The sequence below is a fragment of the Gekko japonicus genome, unplaced genomic scaffold, assembly GCF_001447785.1.
Source record: "Gekko japonicus isolate JY-2015 unplaced genomic scaffold, Gekko_japonicus_V1.1 scaffold211, whole genome shotgun sequence".
In the NCBI taxonomy this organism is placed as follows: Eukaryota; Metazoa; Chordata; class Lepidosauria; order Squamata; family Gekkonidae; genus Gekko; species Gekko japonicus.
This window is the reverse complement of record NW_015164187.1, coordinates 864,000-888,320: the sequence shown is the minus strand read 5'-3', so window position 1 is coordinate 888,320 and position 24,321 is coordinate 864,000. Positions and strand designations below refer to the sequence as shown.

Genomic DNA, 24,321 nt, shown 5'->3' with positions numbered 1-24,321 from the left:
GTTGGACTGGATGGGCCTTTGGCCTGATCCAACATTGGCATCTCTTATGTTCTTATGTTCATAAGATTGTAATGTACAGCAAGCCAGTAGCTGTGTAGGTCTGCAGCAGAAGAGCTAGATTTGAGCTGAATCTATATCAAGCCAATGTATCTTTGCTAGAAAAGACACCGTTCAAAGAACAGCACACACCGGAGGTGGAGATAGACTTGAAAATCAGGGGCACTGGCTGCAGTGCATGCTTAGTGTTCAAGCTGCCAAGGAAGAAGAAAAGGAAACAGAAAATGAAAACCTGCTGAGGGGAGCACACTTAGCATGATTCTACTGGAATGTAGGAAGGTATCAAATATTTGACAGTGTTATTAAAACTTTCCTGAGAAGTTGTTCCACACACACATTGTAAGGATAGCACTGGGTATAAGTACAACCAGAAAATATTTGTTGCCCACATTTAAAAATGAGCTGCATTCAACTGCTCCATGTCTCAAACTCCAGAGGTTGAGAGATACACCAAAAGATCACACAAGTACTAGAATCTAAGGTACAGCACTGATTTAACTGTCACACAGGATGGATGTTTAATGAATCCCGTTTTACTTCTCCCAACCCATGAATTAATGCCCAAACAAGGAATGAAACCATGCCTGGAACTCTTGTCAGGGGGCTCTTCACGAGTCCAGGTATCTGCTCTTGATACATTCAGAAAAGTCACTGTCTTATAGGAGTCTTTTTTCATTCCTTCCTTTCAACAAATCTATGTCATCTTCCCAAGCTCTATTTTCTTCTGAATGACCTGAGCTGAATGATAGATCAAAGAGTCAATGAGTCCTGCAACTGAAAGAGAAAGAAGAGAAGTACGTTCAGTCTAGGCATCTCATACAGAAACTAAGAGAATGCATTCAAATAGGAAATTCTTTAAATGCAAGACTGCTGTGTTGGAAAAGAAACCATAAGCACAATCTTCAAAAAGTAGGGCATCTACATTACAAGGACTAAGACTATGAAATCCTTCTGACCAGGTGGGCTGAAGCAAGGAATCAGGAACACCATGCTGTGCTAGCTCAACTGCCTACCTAGCCAATCAATATTAGGAGGGAGCGGGCTGTGGAATCAATTACTTGGGTCTCAGGTATTTATGCTGTGGCGTTCTGCAAGCTTCTAAAGTCAATAATTCTTTCAGTTATGGATTAAGAGTGTGCTGGAATGGGGCTGCACTCCATCTAAAAGTGGAAGCTCATAATATGGAGGTGCTATTACAGCCAAACCCCCAGACAAATGCTCCTATATGACTTGCAGCAGCTTTGCCCAACTTCAACTGGTGCTCTAGCAACAGCCTTGACTAGACAAACAAGATCTAGCTGTGGTTGTTTATGTTTCTGTTCACATCCAGATTAGACAATTACCATGTGCTCTGCATAGGACCACCTTTCCAGACTTTTGGGAAGTTTCTGTTAGCACACAAAGCTGCAGCAAGAATGTTGATGAGTAAGTTACTAGGAAATCATCTCACCGCTTTTGGAAGAACTAAGGCAGCTGCTTTCAGAGTGCTAGTTATTACCTTCATGTTCTTTGATCTCAGACCATTTAGGGCTTTAAAGGTCTGCTTGCTCCTACGTGAGCCTGCTTGGAAATTAAGACCCTCTGCTAAGGTTCTGTTAGACATGTCCTCATTCTTGGAGACAAGGTGGCTAAACATGAGAGAGAGAGGGCCTCTTTTGAAGTAGCATCTAAATCATGGAACACTCTCCATACTGCCAGCTGCCAGTTTATAGAGCTAAGTGCAAGGTTAAACCAGTTAACCAGGCTTTAGGTTAGTTTTCTCCGTCCTTTGGATCATGAAGTTATATGGAAGATACAAAAAGATTTCCCGAGCAACCAAAAGATCTCATGTTGTTGATTCTTTTAAATTACTGTTACTGTTATAATGTTTCGCCTCTTACGATGTTGTATTCAGGATGCTTTTTGCTAGCTGCCTCAGAAGTCATGAGGCAGAGGCAGCCTACAAATCCCCAAAATATATGTTTTTAATTGAAGATTATAATAAAAGCAGAAGAAGAGACTGGATTTATACCCTGCCCTTCACTTGAGGTCTCAGAGTGGCTTACAATCTCCCTTCCCCTCCTCTTCCCACAACAGACACCCTGTGAGGTAGGTGGGGCTGAGAGAGCTCTGAGAGGACTGCTCCTGAGAGAACAGCGGCTTGCCCAAGGTCGCTCAGCAGCTGCATGTGGAGGAGTGGGGACTCAGCCCGGTTCTCTCAGATTAGAGTCAGTGCTCCTGACCCCTACACCAAACTGTATTTTTAAGAAGAAGAAGAGATTGGATTTATACCCCGCCTTTCACTACCCAAAGGAGTCTCAGAGCGGCTTACAAACTCCTTTCGCTTCCCCTCCCCACAACAGACACCCTGTGAGGTGGGTGGGGCTGAGAGAACTCTGACACAAACTGCTCTTTTTCAAGGACAGCTGTGCCAGAGCTTGTGACTGACCCAAGGTCACATCAGCAGGTGCAAGTGGAGGAGTGGGGAATCAAACCCGATTCTCCCAGATTAGAGTCCGCGCACTTTACCACTACACCAAACTGGCTCTCTGTTTAAATGTTTCTCCTGTTGACCACCATGTGGACAGGTGACATAAAAATGTTTTAAACAAAAATAAATAAATACCATCAAAACAATAAATAAGAGGAGATTACTACGCTTGTCAAAGCGAAAAGGTAGCCGCTGTACTACCTGAAGAACCACAGTGAACAGGCTAAATCTGTTGCCTAGTAATACTTGCAGGTGACACTCTTGATGAGCACAACCATAATCAAATGCTGACTATAGAATAGTTGGATCCAATAGTACTCTTCTACTGGTGCTGTGCCACTTATGTGACTGAAACAGCTTTAGGTTGGCAGGGAAGGAATTTAAATGTTTACCAATTTACCCTTCAACGTAGACCTCTACTACATACACTGCTTGTGAGTATTCCCTTGCCCCTAGGAGAAGAATTTGGGGGGAGGGGCTCACTGGGTTGCAGAAGGAGGGAAAGAATCTCATTCTGCAAATTTTGCCCCGCTTGTGATTCTTTGGCTCCACTTCAAGTTCTTTAAAATATTAGTGATTTAAATACAAACAGAACATCAATAGGCTATAAATAGATTGAATATTAAATTAGAGCAAAAGCCAGGTATTAGTAACTCATGCTGCTGAAATATCCCATAAGGTAAGACCAAAAAAGAGAATTGACTGAAATAACCCACAAGCATTAAGAATGTTCAAAAGAGAATTAATTATTAGCAGGTCTACCTTATTGCTATGCATCTTAAATATCTTCAAATATTAGTTGAAAGGTGACACATGCACACAAACAAGGGGAAAAATCATTGATGCCGGGGAGGAAGAGTCGGATGGGAGGGGGAGGCTGCCGAACTGCGCATGCTCGAGCATGTGCAGTACGGCAGGGGGCCGGGATGCACCGGCACAAAGACACGCCGGCCGATCCCACGGCCCGGCTTGCGGCGCTCTAATGGATACAACCACCTAGGTAGGTGGTTCTTTTTTAGTGCGCGTTTTCGGCGGTAGGGACGGATCAGGGACGGGCAGGCAACAATTCCCAGATGTTGCCGTGGGATCGCGCCCGTTTGCTCCGCCCCCGTTCCGTCCCCCTCCCGGCCCAAAACGCCTCGTATGAACAGGGCCCTTTACTATTATTCCTACACTTCCAACATTAATGATTAAATAAATAGCACATTTTTAGCCTTCCTACTTCCTCCAAGGAGCTTAGAAGGGTGTGCGTGGTTCTCCCTTCCCTGTTTTACTCTCACAACAACCCTGAGAAGTAGGTTAAGCTGAGTGGCCCAGTGAGCTTCATGACACTAAGGGATTTGACCCAGAGTCTTCCAACCATTATAGGTTGCACTAGTGATGATTCTTTCCTCTGCTTAAAAATCCTCGTCTGTTTTACAACACACCAGGATTTAAGAACTTCCTATGATCACATTTTAAAAGTTAACTGTCAGTCAGAGAGAGGTAATGTGGACGGTTTCAGTTTTTCAAAACAAAAGATACCTGTAAATATTCCTCCAATGATAGCACAGACTCCAGTGAGAAAATGTGTAAAGGACCTACATGGGGGTGAAAAACCATGCTCAGGTTACAATACAGTATTTGTTTTTGAAAAAGGAAATATTTCATCCAAATACAGAGAATGAGCATTGCCTGATGCACAGTGACAGACATACTTTAATTCTTAGTTGAATAGTTAGTCTCACCCAGAATCCTGGTGGCTCAAAAGAAAACTTGAAGAACCACCTCTATAGTCAATCTATTCAGATTTCATAATCAAATCAGACTCCCTCAGACTGTTCATTTTGAATCTCCTAATAGGCCGTCTGACGCCCCCCCCTTTTTTTACTTCTTTGCCTTCAGTGTCCAGTGAGACCACGTGCAATTTCTCTAAGGAGGACTTAAGAAACAACTGCATACAGAATCTGAAACACATGACTACTGGTAGACGCATGAGGCCTCAATTTGTCTAAAGCCTGTGATTTGGATCCCCCCTTCTGCTGCAGACGTTAACTCCCATCTTATGCTATCCTCTGTCCACCAGGAGAAGCATTTTGGGCTGCACGGAGAGGGAGGAAGCCCCATTCCACTGACAGGAATTACCATGGGATCCAAGTCTAAATGTGTAGGTAAGCTATAAAATAAATACTGTTTTATTTTGGGAAGGCAGCCTCAGTTTTCCATCATGTCCCAGTTCATGCTCACCTATGTTTCTCTGTTAGTTTCACCATCATGGGAGAGAGCTCGTAGAGCACAAATACACCAGGTAGACCTTGGTCTCCAATCAGGCCATTCGCTATTTTTTCATGCCGTGTTACTGAAAACTGGTTTGTTCTCACCACCTAGCAAAACATAAGCATGAAAAATAGCTTAAAGAGTAAAACATAGCTATATGTTCTTTATGGTGTGTCAAAATCACTGTACTCACATACTCTCAGAACTAGAGACATCGCTGAATACACTTTGCCAACTCCTGCATATACACACACACACACACTCCCTACCCAACTTCTACAGACAACCCACAGCTATGAACCACTGCCCCTATATACAGTCTGTCTTCACACTACTGAAGACAGACACATGGAGTTGCAGACTCAGTCTTCCCTTTCAGAAATCTCAGGGTGGTGGTGATCTACACTTGGGCAAATCCAAAGACTTACCGTACTCATCCGTCAGACATGCAAAACTAATTCCCCACTCACCACTTTATGATGCCCTTGTCTCCCCCTCTCCCAAATTAGGAAAACACTACAAATAATACATATGGCACAGCTGTATATTTGAAATAATAGAAATGGCTCTTACCTCACCATCAACCTTCATATACACTGTTGGGACCACTTTTACAAAATACTGAAACATCATAGAACCTAAGAATCAAAACGTAGTATTAACTATCAGCAAAGACAGTAAACGACAAAGATTAGGTATAATGTTTAGATGAACCTCCTAATTGCTAACATCCAAGTGGCAAAAAATGAAAGGCTCAGAGTATATGTATGTGTACACACACACACACGGAAATGTTTTTAACAGAATTAAAATTATGCAGAATTTAGTGAACATGGGGTAAGGAAGAGAGAATTTGAAAGTGGTTACTGATAAATGCAATTTACTTTAACGGTGTATACGGGGGGGGAGGGACTGGAGCCCTTTCTCCTCCTATGCTAAAGTCCCAAACCAAATCGGGCCCCTGCAACACTTTGGAATTGAGAATCTGGCTGAGGCTATCACACTTTGGTCACAGTATGAGAAGACAAGACTCACTGGAAAAAACAATAATGGTAGGAAAAGTTGAAGGCATGGATTGACTCAATAAAGGAAGATACAACATGGCATGGATTGACTCAATAAAGGAAGCCATGGTCTTCAGTCTGCAGTACCTGAGCAAGCCTGTTAAGGATAGGATGTTTTGGAGGTTGTTAATTCGTAAGTCCAAAGCAACTTGGAGTAAGATAAAACACGCATACCCCTGTTGGGATCATGTGTTAAATGCAATATGTAGTTTGGGCCTCAGCTGAGAGCTGCCAGTTACTAAGTATAGTATTAGAAATGTGACCATTTTCATTAAGGTACAACTGGTGCAGCACCATCGCATATATGATAAGATACACCTAAAAAATACAGTGATTATTCCCTTTTAAGCAAAACTTAAATTACCCCAAATCCCCCTGTGCTGGTGCGTGGTCTTTATTTCCTACAAGAGCTTTGAAGCTTATCCAGCTTCAGGCCTGTACCTTGCTCTGCTATGACGACTGTCCCATCAAGCGGGTTCACAATGCCAGGATAATCCCTCCCGAAGGAAAGATGCTTGATAAAATGTGTCATGTTTATCTGAAACAAACAAAGCCTAACATGTTCACACAGAACCGGCAAAGGGCACAGTAGGCTCAAACCCCTACCCATAAGAGTGAACATACATTCTGCCCAACCAACCAGGCGAGAGGTTTTCCTTTCTTCTCATTTAGATTAAAACTGGAGATTACTGAGTTCATTCACAACCTCAGAACAATGGACCCCCCACCCCAGGGCTGAACAGGGGCACAGGATTCTTATCTCACTTCTGCCCCTAAGCAATGTTCCCTCTAAGCTATGGAGCCCTGTGAGCAAAAATTCTACTTTGTGAGCTACTAGCATTAAAGTTGTGAGCAGGTGATTTGGCTACTGCATAAATTAGTTTGATCTGGAGCTATCCTTTCTGAGCTAAGACAAAAATGAGTGAGCCAGAGGCTAAAAAACTGTGAGCTAGCTCACACCAACTCAGCTTAGAGGGAACACTGCCCCTAAGTATTTCTCCACTGCTCTGATCTAGCTGATTACAGGGTGCATTGTACCTCTGCACCCTGACTCCTTTGCAACACCCTTCCCACCTTCCGACTGGGATATAAAGCCTCAGGGATCTCCACTCTCATATCTGATGAAGGCAGCTTTAACTCCCCAAAGCTTATATCCTGAAAATCTTGTTGATCTTTAAGATGCTACTGGTCTCAAATCTAGCCTTGCTTCTCATGGAAGCTGGGATGCATAACAGGAACAGGATATTCGCTTCAGTACCTGCTTATGCAAGGTGAACACAGCAAATGTTATTCCCCTCCCAGGCAACTTCATGAATATGCTACCTGAGGGCAGAAGTTGTGTTAGAATTACACTCCTCTCCCTACAATTATATTCCCATTCTCTCCCTAGGGAGAAGTGGCCGCCAGAGGAAGAAGATAGGTTGTTTATATTCACTGGCATATATAGTACCAAAAAGGTTAATAATTCTTGCAGAAGACAAATTTCTATGAAACTGAGCTTCTAAAGTAAGGTGTTAATGAGGGATGCCCGGCGAACCACTGGAGTTTGGAAGCACCAGTGTGAAGTTTCCACACAATGCTGTCTTTTAAGTCAACAACAGATAAAAAGGATAGGAAAAAATATCTGCATGAAAATTGTGTCCACAGCTACAGATCCTTTCCGTCTAGTATAAACAAGGCAAATAATTTGCACTCACATTACCACTTAGGGTGATTTCCCACAAGCGCTGCTCCGTGCTCACTCTTTTCTTTGGCCCGATGGTACGTGTCAATTTCACACAAGCTGTTGCGCGACTGCATTTTGCCCCGCAGCTTCGTGCGATTTTCCCCGCGTCTACTCAATCCTGTTTTTTGAGGATTGAGTAGACGCGGGGAAAATCGCACGAAGCTGCGGGGCAAAATGCGGCCGTGCAGCAGCTTGTGTGAAATTGACACGTACCATCGGGGCAAAAGGGAGGAGTGAGCGTGGAGCAGTGCTTGTGGGAAATCACCCTTAGTTTCTATTCCTTCAAATGTGGATCAAATTAAATCCCTTATGTGTGTCCCCAGGTACTTACATTATCAAGTCCAAAGCTCTGCAGATCATGTACTGTAAGAAACAGAAAACAGGATAAACAGTTTTGTCAGAATGCTGCTTCTTATGGATAATTACAAATTTTAGAACTTCACCATTACCACTGATTAGAAAAACATCAACTAAAATTTACCTTCTTCATACCAAGACTTTCCAAAAAAAGGACATGACACTCTTGTGCAAAGGGAAAATATTTGCTTTGTTCCTGCTCCACACTCAAATAATGAGTCTAAAGATAGTATACCTCTTCCATCACCAGTGACTGGATCAAGAGAATACCCAACTGGCAGCGAAGCTATCAAGAGTTTGAGTATCTAGGAGAGTTATTGGATTTTCCCTTCGGCTGACAAGTAAGTGAAGTCTGCTTCACAAGTTTTGCAGAGGCAAAAGCATTTTGCACTATGTGTATATTAGAGGCCATGGCAAATCCCACTCTGGCACATATATTTACATAATGTGCAAACTCAAGTTTGTTGCATGCACTTGAGGTGCTGATGGTCACAGTCATCTCTCCCACACTCCTACCCCAGCAGTCCCTTCTGACCTTGGGAAAGTTGACTCAGAGTCACAGGCCTCACATAGGGTCATGTGGGTCAGGGGGCTGCAAGAAGAAGGGGTGAAACTGTCCTTTTGCCTCAGATGAGCTGGCCACTTTCCTCTTCTCACTGTAGTCCACCGACATGCTCTACACAGTCCTGCAATCCCAGGAATCTCTGAATTCATTGTCACAGCTGTTAGTACTAAAATGATGACCATAATTCATATATTAGTCATGATCTTTATGGCTATCAGCTCTGATTGAGATTGTAGGAAGGGATCGATTCCAATGCTGGAGTGCAACTCCTGACCCCACTAAACACATTCTTTAATAAAATCTCTGGAACACACCCTTTCAAAATCAGTATGACTTTTATATACCCATCATGACTAGGAATGAATTCTTACTACTGGAGCTGGTCTGTGCACATTTGCATTCTCTATATTTTGTGCATGTGTTCTCTAGGACAGTCAATACTCCTAAAGGTTGGTGCTTAGAACTTTCCTGCTGTGGGATTTGTTTCCATATCAAAATGAAATTTTGTAGGCAATTAATAAATACTACAGTCCAGGCTTTTGTGTCACTCAATGAGTAGGGCCTAACCTTGCCAAACTTTTAGGCAGCACAGAGTTTTAGCAGGAAAAATGAATCAGTTAAATTATGGACAGTACAGAATTAGCAAAGGAAAGAAGTTGGCAACACTTACTCTCAACAGCGTGCACTGCAAAAATGAGCAGAGTTAAGAAGAGAAAAAAAGAGAAACATTCAGAGCCCCATACTGAAAAGCACGGATGCAAAAAACCAAAAGGCAGTATTTTATATTACTTTTGCTTTCACGAGGCCTTGTTTATTTTGCCAACAAGACCCTGGTTGTCTCAACTTTTTATAAAGGATCAGAACACCACACTGGCACCGCATGCAGACTCCCATACTCTTATTTGGCCAAAGAACCCAAAGAAACACTGTGCTGTGCCACACAGATGCACTACTGGCTACCGATTCAGCCACGAAGGCATACAGAGAAAGCCAACAAGCCACACAACAAGCTGCATGCATGTGCTTGTTCATCCTTCCAAAGGGTGAGCCACCCTTGCCATAGGCTGGTGGAAAAGAGGGCTACATGGCTCACAGGACTCTTAATACAGATGATTCCGTCTGTAGCAAAGTTGAGAAGAAACACCAGGAATCATAATTGACCAGGTTTAGCCAAGTCTTTCCCCAGTCAGGCAAAGGCTTCCGATGTTTCTTTGCACAGTGGGATGATCTGCACTGGTAACCAACACAGGTTAGGTCTTGACACAGCACATGAGGAATGCCAAGGAATTCTTTTGCTTAGGAATGTACACCTCTCATCAACTAACATTCAGCTGAGTAAAAAATGGGCATGATTACAGCTGTTCAAATGCCAAAGGTGTGAGGGGAAATCAAAAAGTCTGCAATTCACTGTCCAAAATAATGCAAATTCTGATGTCAATTCTGATTGCCTACATTTGCATGATGTAATCTTGCTTTTCAAACTTATTTTCCCCCTCTTTCATATTTTATTTTGGCAAATAGTAATCTGAAGGAACAGTCGTATGCAACAGATCAACCATTCTGAGGAGTCATGATGGCAGCTGAGCAATGTACTGGATACTTGACCACTGAAGACACCTTCAGATCCACTGAGGTATGCAAGTATTAAGCAAACACTTATCCTTAAACTTCTCTGCACAACCACAATGACAAAAAATGTGGTCTACTGTAAAATCCTGCACACTCTTAAAATTTAAGCAACCTATTTGACTTGCTATGTCAAATATGTCACTCAGGCCCTAAAATGATAGACCAGATGTCGGGGTTCTGTGCTTAAAAAGAAAAGAAAAAAATAATGCTGCTGACTCATAAGATCCTCATAATCTTATTCCTCAAGTAATAAGACCGAATGGTTAACTGAGAAGTTCTGTTTGATAAAAAATTGCTCCAAGTAAGCCTTTGACCAGCCCAGAATTCAAGTACTGATGCAACAGCCCAGTCTCTGTGAAACATATTATAATTCTCACCAACCCCAGCAAGACAGTGTTGGCAAGTGTTACAACAGGACTAATATTAGGATACTAGTCAAAGTAATGGCAACAGCCCTCAGATTAGGTGCTCAATCCTGTCAAAGTTATCTACAAATAATGAAGGCAAATCCACTGGAGTTATTCAGCAGATATCTATAAAAATCCTTACTCTACCCATGTTGTAGAGTCTTAGATGTCATTCAAGTACAAATTGCATTATTTAGACAAAAGCATTAGTCTATGTGATAATCTTTGAAAGGGTACATAAGAAGATGTTGATTCATGACCATCGTAACCCAGGCAGAAGAAATAAGCTGGTTTGCAGGGAGAATCTAATGGCAGAACATCAAGAACAAAATTCCACAAAGATGAGGATTTTAGGTTTGAAAGATGACTGAATTTATGGGAAATATATCTGCAAGTTTTCATCACCACTGTAGTTACTACAACTCTACCGAGATGGTACTTGTGGAGTATTTGATAAAAGATAAGTCAAGAAAAAAAGAAAATGTGGAAGAAAGGGCCTCTATGTAATGCAGCCCAAAACTGCCACTTCAGTGGACAGGGGAAACCAAAAATGAATGAACAGTTGTGGCTTGCAGTATGACAGATATGTGACAGGACAGAAAACATTTCAAAAAAGTAATATATGAAAAACTATTCAACAATAGAGTAACAGAGATTTTTTTTTCACAATGTAAAATATGCAGCATGGAACTGGAGCAGAAACCTTCCGACAATGGTTTTAAATGATGTGTTCAAGCTATAACACAAGTGTGTGGGTATGGCCTATTTTGAAAAGCTTATAGAACCTCTTACCTGTATCAAGTCAGTCAATCTATTCTAACGTTTAGGTCATAATTAATCAGACTGGATCTGCACATTCAAGCAGGACCTCTCTATTGTTGATTGTTGCCAGGAAACGAGGCCAGCATGCTCATGTAACTGTGCCACAGCACACAATAAACACATGAAGGAAGGTCTCTGAATTGTAGACCTAGTGAGCAGGGGACAAAAAAAGGAAACTCACAAGTCTCATGGCTGTAAACTGGTACCTGCCACTCCAAAATATCCAGAAGCAGTTCTGGAATATGAGCAATTGTGATGTAGTGGTTAAAAGAAAAAGAAGAGTACTTTTTTATGCCCCACATTTCTCTACCCTAAGGAATCTCAAAGCAGCTTACGATCACATTCCCTTCCTCTCTCCATAACGGGCACCTTGTGAGGTAAGTGGGGCTGAGTGAATTCTGAGAGAATTGTGACTGGCCCAAGGTCACCCAGCAGGCTTCATGTGGAGTGGGGAATCAAACTCGGTTCTCCAAATTAGAGTCTGATGCTCTTAACCACTACACCACGCTGGCTCTCTCTAGAGTGCTGGGAGTAGGATTGGGTGGTCTGGGTTCAAACGATCATTCTGCTGTGAATTATAGTGGCGGTTGATATTGCTGGGCTCTTTCTCTGGCCACAGTCAAGACTAAGGATCTCTTGCTTGAATGTGCAGGTCCAGTCTGATCAATTGGAACAAACTGCTTAACCAACTCCAGGAGAGAAGTATTTTCAATTACATCTCTCAACATAATTTACTTCACAGGATTGCTGTGAAGATAAAATTCAGGTGGGAAGAACTATTTGCTTTGGTGGAAGGCTCTATCATTAACAGAAAAGAACCTCTGGATCCAACCCAGTAGGCTAATAAGCCATCCAAGTAATCATTGGCAAAAGGAAGCAAATACTTGAATAGAAATTTGATAGTTAGAATGGTTTAAAAATTCACAGGGTAACATACCCAAGACGGAACAGAAGCTATTGACAAAGAAGTGGCTTTGCAACAAACAAGCACTGCCACACAGTATCAGATGTTAGAGACCAGTAGCATCTTAAAGACCAACAAGATTTTCAGCAATGACAACGATCCCATTTCCAATATTCCTCTGCAAACATTTCTCTTTTGCCAGTTCTTTCTCACTCAAGCAATGCCACTGCCATCAGCAGCTCCATCTGTTGTAGCTCATGAGAGTTACGATACTTCTGGCTATCAACAAAAGATGTGGATGTGGGCAAGAATCTATTCACATAATGCAAGTGGTCTTACCATGAACATGTGACTGTTGGAAGCTTTTTCCCGGTGCGAAATGAAAATTGCCAGCTACCTGCAAAAGACATCCACATCTTTTTAAATCTCCCAGCACTACTTGAAAAAAGTGAAGCTATCCCTACTACATTTATTGTGTCCCTACAGGGATTTTTTTAAAAATCCATGTAATTTAAAAAATGTGATTATGCCTCTGGAAAGGCTACAGCCCCTCACACCACCTCATTTGCATGTGTACATCTGGCCTCAAGGCCCCTCCCACACACCTCAACTTGGACCCCTTTTTCCCCCTGCTCCAAAGGATCTCATACTTGGCTCCTCTTCACAGTGCCTCAACATGAATCAGCTGTCTACAGATGCACTACTCGCACGAGAGGAGTTAGTGTCAAAGGTCCCTTAACAATAATCAAATGAGTAATCAAGACCAGACTGCAACTGGAAGTGTCCACTCCGCGGGGAATCTGTAAGGAGGCTTCTGACTGATGATGACATTCCACTTTTATAGGATTAACTAAGGCAAGGATATCCAGTGTACTACAGCACAGAGAAACCTGATTCTACAAAGTATCAGGCCATAACTGTTGTTGGGCTGCATTGTCCCGTAGGCTAAAAACCTTGCCTTATAGATAGTGATTTGTTCCCTTTTGCCTCCAGATAGTATTTACATGGTACCTATCTCCTGTAGTGTGCAACACTCATTTATAAAATCCCAGAGAGGAAGATCTAGGACTGTGGAACAACTAGAGAGTAAACTGTATCTGCTCTACCTGGGTCCCACATCTTCTTAGACATCTTTGGCACTATGATTTCTAAACCCTGTGATTAAAAAACAAACAAACCCTCAACTCACTTTATTGACTTCTAGAAACCCATATACTTTGCAGCCCTCATTTTTCTGCTCCTGCATTTTCTGGCTGAAGCCTTCTCTTTTGCATTGTTCTATGGTGTCTGGATTCTTGAAAGCCCAGCCTCGCCGCCTATATGCTTCTCTCACATCATCACAAGTATTACAGCATCTGCAAAAAAGAAAGAAAAGAATGCACTCCCATGCAGCAAAGTGAGGCACAAAACACTCTTCAATTAGCAATTAAAGTGTTAGACTAGAATCTGGAAGGCCCACGTTCTAATCCATCCTGTGCCATAGAAGCCTGCTGGGTGATCTTGGGCCAGTCACAATCTCTCAGCCTAACCTACCACACAGGGTTGTTATGAAGATAACATGGAGGAGGGGGAAAACAATGCATGCCATCCTCAGTTCTTGGGAGGAAGGGCAGGAGAAAAAATGTATTAAACAAATGAATAAAGAACAGCTGCATTTCAAAGCTTGCCAGTGCTGTTCATTAACAGTAAGGGTTTACATTAAAAATGCTCTGATTTTATTTTAATGGAGTGCAAAATCCTAGGGAGAGAGAGAGATTATACTATGCACCCCACAGCCACCAAAACAGTATGGCCAATTAGTTGCTCCCTACTGGCTACTTTAAATTCCAGAGAACTCTCAGCTGCCAAAAGTTTGTCAATGCTGGACCAGGAAAGAGACAGAAACCAGGGCAAATATACTGGCCCTCTTTTCAGGGATAACAAAAGAAACTGAATCTTATAGGTCTTGGTACTTCCAGGGGTAAAGTGCTGGGGTCAGGAAGCAATTTTTCTCCAGGCCAGTTTGGCCAGGGATCCTAGAGGTTTTCTGTCATCTTCTGGGCATGGAACAGGGGGCACTGGGGGTGTGGAGGGGAAGGTATTTGTGAATTTCCTGCATTGTGCAGGGGATTGAACTAGATGACCCTGGAGGTCCCTTCCAACTCTATGATTCTATGATATAGGAGGGACTTGCTAGAATGCTCGGGTTCTATCTTAATCAAGATGGAGCTGGAGGGATGGAATACTGGATGCAGAGATATCTTCAGAGGACTACCCTCAGTCACTCTAATTCACTGTGCTGCTCTTCTGAGGAGCAGTGAAGCCGATACTTCTAGGGCAACTCCAGGCAAGATCCTGGCCTATAGAAGGAGTATTTCCTCTTCACTCCAAGCAGAGGCTGGAATTCCTAATATGTCTGCTTGACAACAGGTGTCAATGTGACAATCTCTCCAGCACTGACATTTTACTCCTGGAAACCATTTAGAAGACCTTCCCCATAAATGAAACAAGGCAGCGGATCCTATGCAGAGTTAGGCATGCCTACTCCGACTGAAAACAATGGCCTTAACTACGCATTGGATCAGATTGTCAAAATTCAACCCTTCAGCTTTGTTCTCTGAGACAAAAGACTGCCCACTTGTCCTCTCTGCCTCTTAACTACGAAGATCACAGTATCATTTTCAACCCAACTCCTGTATCAAGAAGACAGCAAGGGATGTAGTCCTCAACCACAAGTGACCAAGGGACCACTCCTGAGCCTCCCTGGAAAGACCAGGAGGAAGTATAGCTATGGTGCCTCCTCCCCAACCCCCACCTCTTTGCCTCCAGGTCATAGTGAGGGAAGCAAGGCATACTTGATGTCCTCAGACTCGGCTCCGTAACAGCTTTCACAACGATCAGGATCTAAGGAGTTGGGGTCAAATAATATCTCCTCTTCTTTTCCTAGCTCTGAAATAAAGACAGACAAATACCTGTACCAGCAATACAAACAGAGTATAAGCAAGTATTAGTTGCTGAAGATTTTCCGGGTTGTGTGGCCATGGTCTTGGCATTGTAGAACCTGACATTTCACCAGTAACTGTGACTGGCATACTCAGAGGTATAACACAGACAGATGGAGTACTCTCTGTGTCAAGGTGAGAAGAAAATGGTAGGCAGATAATTTATATCTACTCCAGAAGGTGGGGTAGGGCTGAGTCATTCTCTTGTAGGAGCTCCCCAGGCTATGAACATGCTAATGGAGGAGCTTTCCTGAGGAGGTTCTTTTGTATATAGATTGTTTCCTGAGGAGGTTTCCTGTTTCCTGAGATGGTTCTTTTGTATGTGGATTGGCTGTTGAAATTCTAATCTTATCTGTAGTGCTATTGTCAGATGTAGAGCCTTTTGTGTTTTTCAGGACAGGAAACCATGCCCTATTTATTTTTAAACTCCGTTCTTTCCTGTTGAAATTGTGTTTATGTTTATGAATGTCAATGGCTTCCCTGTGTAATCTGACATGGTAATTGGAAGTGTTGTCCAGTCTTTCAGTGTCTTGGAACAAAATACTGTGTCCTGTTTGAGTTAGGCTAAATTCAGCCACTGCTGATTTTTCAGATTGGTCAAGTCTTGCAGTGTCTTTCATGTTCTTTTATTCTTGTTTGAATGCTACGCTGTGTAGTCCTGATGTAAACTTGTCCACAACTGCATGGTAAGCAAGTATCATTGTAAATCAGTTCCTAATAGTGCTGATAACAGATTTGTTTAAAAAGCTGACATACTGTCTCTCCAGATACCTGCTTGAGGCAGCCCACAAAGTCAAAAAATACAATAAAAATTACAACATAGGAATTGACTGATGATAAAACCAGCTAAGGCCGTAAAAGCAACACTAAAACATTTGGCAGCCTAAAATGATATTCACAAAACAGTCCTCAGGCTAGAAGCAGATTACAAAAACAGCTAAAAGATGGAGCCCTTGAGTTAAAAGTCTGGGTACAAAGGACTGTTTTGGCCTGGTCCTAAAGACAGTAAAGTAGACATCAGACAAGCCTCAAGGAGGAGGGCATTCCAAAGGTAAGGTGCCAGCACTGAAAAAGCTCTGTCTCTGGTTGTCACCCAGTTCTCTTCTGTAGGTAAGTACACAGGAAGCAAGGCTTGGAAAGAGGATCTTAGCTGGTGAGCTGTACAATACAGGCGGATGCTTCAAGCACCTCAGTCCCAAAATATTTAGAGCCTTAAAAGTCAGAACCAGCACTCTGAATTGTGTTCAGAAACAGACAAGTAGGCAGTATAGTTCTTTCAGTAGAGGGTAGTATAACCCTGACAATAGCCTGGTTGCCATGCTTTGGACCAACTGGTGGTCCCAGACACTTTTTAAAGAAAAAGCCTCATAAAGCACATAATTGTGATCACATCTAGCTTAGATTACACCCTAGATCATAGTTTTTCAGGAATGGCCACAGTTGGCATGTCAGCTGAAGTAAAAAAAAAAAAGCACTCTGTGCCATAGAGGAGGCTTGAGCCTCCAATCACAGCAGTACCCCAAACTACAAGGCTTTTGTACTACTCCCTCCAGAACTAGCTTACTTCTCAGTACTCAAGCAGTTTTGTTATTGATCAACAGCTCCTCAGATGTATCTGAACTGAGCTCCAGTTTATTGGCCTTCATCCATCCTGTTACCAGTTAAGGACTTCCCCAGATCTACCCAACTCAACAGTTAAGGAGAAATGGCGCTGGGTGTCAGCCACATATCAGCGGCGCCTGGCTCCAGACCTCTGCTATCACTCCCAGCAGTTTTATCTAGATGTTAAACAGCATGGGGGATAAGACGGATCCAAATTGGGGCTGAGCAGCAGTCCCCCAACAGCACCTTCTGGAATTGGTCAGTTAACTGAACAGAACCTCCAAAGCATGGTGCTGCCCACCCAACCTAGCCAGCCTCTCCTAAAGGATACAACAGCCAATGGTAGTGAAAGCCATCAAGAGGTCTAGGAGAAGCAATTGGGAGGTACTATCACTCTCCCAGCAAAGATCATCAGTCATGATGAAGGTCAAATCAAGACCTGAATCCAGATTGAAATAAGACTAGATAATCCATCTCTGCCAAGACCTCCTGAAGCTACACAGCCACTACCTGCTCTATGTGCAACCACAAGCAATAGCAGCTCTCAAGCTCATGTGCAGACAGTTTAACACTTTAGACCAGTTTAAATAATGTAACATCGAATTAAATCCCAATTAGCATTGTGGGTCTACAATATTGTCCCCACAGAAGAACAGTGTATAACCGTGTCTTTCTGCTTCTGGTGTCACATGCTTGCCATCTTTATCCAAGCGCTGTTTGAAGAGATTGTGTTCAACGTCTAGCTGCTGCTCTCCAGCAACATCCATTGCATCAATGCTCAGATCTGAAGAAAAAACCAGAGATCACAGATCAGAATGGACTTCTTGATGCTTTCGTGATGATTGAACACTTCAGCTTTGTGATACACACACCAAATTATCAGAGTGGAAAGTGCAAAGTACAGAAATATCTCAACAGAACCGGTCCAAGGATTAGGATGACTTACTGGAGTTAAAGGGGACTGAGAAATACTATGATTTGGGAAGAGGACTGAGGACTGAGAAACTTGAACAGTAAAACACTTAGCCCATGGTAGTTAAGCATGCAAATGAAGCACCCATAGTTCAGTAGCAGAGCACACAGCCTTTACATATAAAGGTTTGGGATCACTCTGCAGTTAAAGTCTCTCAAACAACAAATCTGGAAAACACCTATGCCTGAGACACTGGACAGCCTTGACTAATTAGAGCAAACAATAGTGATGGGGCAACAACTTTGTTAAATCTAACTTCATTCACACACTTTTACAGGGCTCCTGAGTAAGAAAGCATCGGGAGATTCTGCTAAACTCAAGGAGACTAAGATTGGATAACTCATCCAGTTTTAACTCATAAATCAATTAACTGCTTAGGTCTGAAACTTTAAAAAAGCTACTGCCTTGCGTGGCTTCAAAATGACCTAGCTGTTGGTCTCTGTATGAACAGTGTCTCATCTTCTTCTGGCAAAGTTAGGAGTGTTCTAAGGTGCTATGATGTACCATGCAGTGCCTATTTTTCTCTACTTAATAGAACAACAACAACAAAAACCCACAAGGAAAACCACCACAAAACCCTAGGCTCCACAGAATTTACTCACAAGCACATGGCATATGGGGGAAAGCAACATCTATGTTTATCCGGAGCTTGTCTCCTCTTGATTTGTCAACATATAATTCTGGATGAACCTAACAACAAAGAAAATCATTCCAAACAAAAATTCAGCAGAAATCAGTCCTACTTTCAAAGATGTAAAAATGTCCTTGTTTCCAAGAATCATCCTGCATTCAGGGTATAGGAGGAGGACGGGAATTCTTTATTTCCTTGTTTCCAGAATAAAAGAAATATTCAGCAACCTAAGTTATGTATTTATGGATTTTTATTTGAAAGCATGGTCAAGACTTATTATCATTCTGCAGGGCCTGTAAAACGGAGCTGTTCCGCCAGGCCTCCGGTTGGGGCAGAGGCATCCAATGAAGCCGGCCTCCCTCACTGAAGTCTGTCATCATTATTCGGCCCAGATTAAGATTATATCTGGATCCAATCGCTCCAGCTGAAAATGTGTTGTGGTTACACACTGTTTTTAAATTGTATTATTTAATCGCTGAAAATGTGTTGTGGTTACACACTGTTAGCTGTTTTTAACTTGTATTATTTAATTGTTTTAAATATTGCTATATATTTATTAATGTATGTTTTTATTTACTTATGATATGATCTCCTTTGAGCCCGTTCGTGGGGAGAGCGGAATATAAATCTAAATAAATAAAAATAAAGACAGAGAGCATCTAAAGAGAATTTTTCTAGTCAGCTCCAGCTGAAGCTACACTGTTCCCCAAGCTACTTCACTGTTCTATGGATTTACTGCAGGTACTGGGTAACTCCCACACTGGCTGATATTCCGCAAGACTGTCCATCTGGGGTCTGCTAACTGAGCTCCCTTAGTTTGGCTGTGGATCTGTTATGGGAGGGGGAACTCACTCTCACTGCAGCGATTAGCTGAGAAGGTCAGGAGGCTACGGCTTGCAGGGTTGTTGTTTTTTATAGAAGTCAGTGAGAAGTGGTGTTATCCTTAGGCCTTACCCTTTCTGCACAATACTGCCAAAAGACATCTGTATCATACTCAAGAACTCTTTGCTTCCAGAACTACTACTACTATTTAATTTATAGACTACCCTCCCCTGAAACGCACTGTGCTAGGACTCTAGTAAGAGGTAGATAGTCTCCTTTCTTGTGCATTTCACTGTCGCAATGCCTTGCTTTTAAACTTTTTTCCTTAAATGTCTTGAATAAAGTTTTATTTAGCTTTATTTATTTATATTTTGCTTTATGGTGTGTGTTACTTGGGGGGTTTCTGAGACCAAACCCAGGTACAGCTTGGTTATGTTACTGCACCAGGGCGGGGTCCTGTCCTGACAAGCACTATGCTGGATTTACTTTTAATCACTATTTCTGCCTGCCCCTCCCACCTCCAAGCCCGGATCACAGCAAAGGTGGTCTCTTTCAGAAAGTCTTTAGGAATGAAGATGAGGGGAAGGGGAAAGAGTGTCCTAATCACTGATGGAATACCTTTTACAAGTTTGGAAGAAAGCAGCCTGTGAAACTGATTAGGCCAACAATAACCACTTATTTCAAAGTCTTAAAATATTATTCAGCTCCCATTACTATCCCAGCTGTGGCCATTTTATTATTTATTTCATTTTTGTTTTGTTTTGTCCATCCTCAAAAGAGACATGCATCCCCCCCAATCCTCACAACATCCCTCTGAGGTAGAGTGGACTGAAATAAAGCGACTGGTCATTCTGTGAGTTTCAAGACTGAGCAGGGAAGTAAATCTGGGTCACTTCAGACCTGGTCATTCCAACATATCACTACTGAGGCCAACAACACCAGGGCCACTTAAAGAGAGAAAGTAGGAGAAAGAAAGTAAATGAATCCTTTTACCTCCTTTGTGAGATAGTATTGGAGTTCTGAGAAGAAAAGTAGTAGCATGATGAGTCCACTGATTACTGTCACTGAATGCAGAGAAAGGAAAGCAAACACATGCTGTTAGACATGCAGTTATGTATCTGGCACTTTACATGTATCTTATGAACAGCTGCTCTAACTCTGTGATTTAAAAGACGTGACCCCTGTGGCTCCCCTGGAGGGTACCTCAATGAAAAAACCAGCAGTGGTTGATAAGTTCCTCTTAACATTGTGTATTTTATTAATGCTAAAGGAGCATAACACTTTTCCTACGCATATATTACTACAGTGCCAGAAAAGCTTACACAACATGAGTGTAGTGTTGTGTGTATTTTCATTACACATGTACAAGTTAATAAGACATGGTCAATTGATGCTTCCCACACCACATATACATGTGGCAAAATAGCAAAGATTGCATTTTTCAGACTGAGTACACTGTACACATTTGTGCATGCACCTTCCTTCCCTAAAGTGACATCTGTGTAAGAAATACATGTGTAAAGAGGTCATAAGTGTAGTGTCTCAAGACAAAAGGATGCTGAGAATGTGTTTGTGTTCAGGAAAGCAAAAATGCTGAAACTCAAGGCAAATACACAGCTCATAAAAACTGGAAGGCAGAAATGAAAAATGGACCAATTTGAATTAAAAAACCAGTGCTTTCTTGCTATTTCGTACATGTGTGTATATAATCATTATAACAACACAGCAATTTTTTGTAATTTACAATAAAAATGCAGTAGACATTAAACTGCCAAGAAGGATAATGGACTATCAAATACCACACACACTCCCATTACATATACTTTCAAGACAACTTTTAAAGCATATACCCTCTTCTCTGAAGGGATAACTTTTGAGTGGCCCAAGTTTCATTCACTGTGTATTTCATGCTCAGAACTGATTTTCAAGCCAGCACTCCTTTCTGTAGAAGACTATCCTCCGTACTTTGCACTAAGGAGCTGGAGTTATTTAATGCAAATAAAGAAAAAGGAATAGTGGGGGGGGGGGACGGGGACGACAGCCCACTAACCTTACTTCCTATGCCCAATAAATGATATGTGTCAGTTCCTCAGCACAAGCACCAATTGAAACATGACACTTAGAAAATAAGGCACAGAGATTATCTCTGCAAACAATCACATACTTCAAAGTTAACAGGGAAGTACAGTCAGCAGGTTTGTTCCATCTAGTACTGATTCATCAAGTGTATCGTAAACTAGATGTAAGTTTTTATTCTGGTGGAAAGTAGAAGCTCCACCACCCTTATTTAAATATAATAATTCTTAAAATAATTTTACTGAAAAGGATTTAAAAAAAATAAAGCTATTAAATGAATTAAATTTACAAACAACGTCATCTGAAATCCTCAACAGTAACAGCAACTACAGTATTCCAAGTTGCAATTGAGAAATTTGATAGTCTCTGTACTTGAAAATACATTAAACCACAGATGAATTAGTTCCTAGCTTCATTAATATCAGAATTCAGCAGTTTACCCAATGACCTTTAAGGCTGAATGGGGATTTGATACTCACTCACTCACTCACTCTCGTACATATATAGTACATATAAAAAATATATATCCAGTACTAGCCTCAAAGGCAAATTTTCATGTGAGAATGTACTAGTACAATTGAAATTCTGCATACAGATGTAGTAGTGTGCAATGGTTAGTGTGTCAGGCTAGGACTCCATGCTGCCAAAAACCTGGATCACAGAATCATAGAGTTGGAAGGGACCTCCAGGGTCATCTAGTCCAACCCTCTGCACAATGCAGGAAATTCACAAATACCCCCCCACACACACCCAGTGACCACTATTCCATGCCCGGAAGATGACAACTGGCCTGGAGAAAAATGATTCCTGACCTCAGTGTGGCAATTGGCATTTCCCTGGGTGTTTAAGAAAGGGCCACAAGAACTAAGCACTGATGTAACCCTTCCAGCCCTCCCTCTCACGATCTGCCTAAATTCACACAATCTGCACTGCTGTCAGATGGCCATCTAGCCCTGTTTGAAAATCTCCAAAGAAGCCCACCACCTCCTGAGGAAGCCTTTTCCACTGAGGAACTACTCTATCGAGAAGTTCTTCCTAATGTTTAGCCGAAAACTTCTGATTTAATTTCAACCCGTTGGTTCTGGTCTGACTTTCTGGGGCAACAGAAAACAACTCTGTACCATACTCTATATGACAGCCCTTCAAGTACATGAAGATGGTTATCATATCACCTTTCAGTCGTCTCCCCTCCAGACTAAACATACCCAACTCCTTTAACCTTTCCTCATAGGGCTTGGTCTTCAGATCCCTCGCCATCTTCATTGTCCTCCTTTGGACATGTTCCACCTTGTCTATATCCTTCTTAAACTGTGGCGCCCAAAACAGAACACAATACTCTAAGTGAAGTCTAACCAGAGCAGAGTAAAGCAAAACCATCACTTCACATGATCTGGACACTATACTTCTGTTGATACAGCCCAAAATAGAATTTGCCTTTTTAGCTCCCGCTTCACACTGTTGATCATGTATGATGTACTAAGACCCCTAGATCCTTTTTGCACATACTACTGCCAAGACAAGTCTCCCCCATTCTATAATTATGCATTTGATTTTTTCCTACCTAAATGCAGAACTTTACATTTATCCCCATTGAAATTTATTGTATTTGTTTTAGCCCAGTTTTCCAGGTTGTCAAGATCATCCTGTATCCTTCCTGACTCTGTCTTCTACCATATTTGCCGCCCCTTCCAATTTAGGTAAAGGTAAAGGTTCCCTTGCTCGAAAGCCAGTCGAATCCGACTCTAGGGTTGCGGTGCTCATCTCCGTTTCAAAGCCGAAGAGCCAGCGCTGTCCGAAGACGTTTCTGTGGTCATGTGACCGGCATGACTAAACACCAAGGCGCACGGAATGCTGTTACCTTCCCACCGAAGTGGTACCTATTTATCTACTTGCAATTTCTTGCTTTCGAACTGCTAGATTGGCAGGAGCTGGAACTAGAGACGGGAGCTCACTCCGTCATGCGGCACCCGGGTCTCGAACTGCTGAACTACTGACCTTCCACAGCCTGCAGTTCAGCGTCTGAACCACTTGAGCCACCGCAGCTCCTCCAATTTAGTATCATCTGCAAATTTAATAAGCATTCTCTCTATTTCTTCATCCAAATCATTTATAAAGATGTTGAACAAAACAGGTCCCAGGATAGATCCTTGAGGCACTCCACTTGTCACTCCTCTCCAAGAGGATGAGGAACTATTAACAAACTATTAACTCTTTGGATGTGATCTGTAAACCAGTTACAGATCCACCTAACTGTCATAGGATCCAAACCACATTTTACCAGTTTGTCAACAAGAGTATTATGTGGAACCTTATCAAAAGCCTTACTGAAATCAGGATAAACTCTGTCTACAGCATTCCCCTGATCCAGTAAGGTAGCAACTTTCTCGAAAAAAGAGGTAAGGGTAGTCTGACCAGTAACTCTCTCTCTCAGCCTAATCTACCTCACAGGATTACAACCAGGATAAAATTGGAAGGGAAACGCTGAACTCAAGTCTGAGCTCCTCAAAGGAAAAGTGGGATAAAAATGGAGAGACAGTTAATACCATAACATCACTGACTGCCTGAAACACAACACCTATTCAGTTCAGCGGCGAGTCACCATGTTAAAAAAATAAAGTTACAAGTGTGAACCAACCCATTCTCTGACACTAACACGCCAACCAATACACTTGCACACAAGGAACTCGCCTATCAAACGTGCAGATTAAAACACAATCCAGTCTGCACGAGTGCAACATAACCCAGCCTATACTAATCGTCCTGTAAAGTAAGATTTCAACCGGCAGGAACCTCCACCAGGAGGGGATGCCCTAATTCCAGGGGCGGGGAAAGGCACTTCCCACCATCCCGAGCACGCGCCCCCCAGACCCCTCACCGAGCGCGCCCCCGCACGTCTTGACTCGAAAATCCTCCAAGGTCTTCGGGAACGCATCAAACCGCTTCAGCCTCCAGAGGGACTCCATGACTGCCAGCCCTCCA

General features: G+C 42.3%; 1 protein-coding gene across 2 annotated transcripts; it reads right to left on the bottom strand.

The window, feature by feature from the left end:
- On the bottom strand, nt 1-24,321 carry ERGIC3 (ERGIC and golgi 3). 2 transcript variants are annotated; one of them, XM_015408209.1, is made up of 13 exons: nt 24,218-24,321; nt 20,260-20,330; nt 18,416-18,503; nt 17,505-17,624; nt 15,092-15,185; nt 13,447-13,612; nt 12,597-12,654; nt 7,905-7,936; nt 6,289-6,385; nt 5,357-5,421; nt 4,754-4,890; nt 4,052-4,107; nt 1-831 (listed from the first exon to the last, which is right to left on the bottom strand). In XM_015408209.1, exons 1-13 carry the CDS (start codon nt 24,303-24,305, stop codon nt 752-754), a joined length of 1,152 nt encoding a protein of 383 aa, XP_015263695.1. In that variant the 5' UTR covers nt 24,306-24,321; the 3' UTR covers nt 1-751. The 2 variants fall into 2 exon arrangements, with proteins under 2 accessions (XP_015263695.1, XP_015263696.1); XM_015408210.1 differs by having other exon boundaries at nt 17,538-17,624.

Coding starts and splice junctions, on each gene's coding strand:
- ERGIC3 (XM_015408209.1), bottom strand. CDS start 24,305: ATGGAGTCCCTCTGGAGGCTGAAGCGGTTTGATGCGTTCCCGAAGACC. Junction 20,331..24,217: donor GACGTGCGGGGGCGCGCTCG/GTGAGGGGTCTG, acceptor CTCTGCATTCAG/TGACAGTAATCAGTGGACTC. Junction 17,625..18,415: donor CCCCCATATGCCATGTGCTT/GTGAGTAAATTC, acceptor TTTTTTCTTCAG/ATCTGAGCATTGATGCAATG.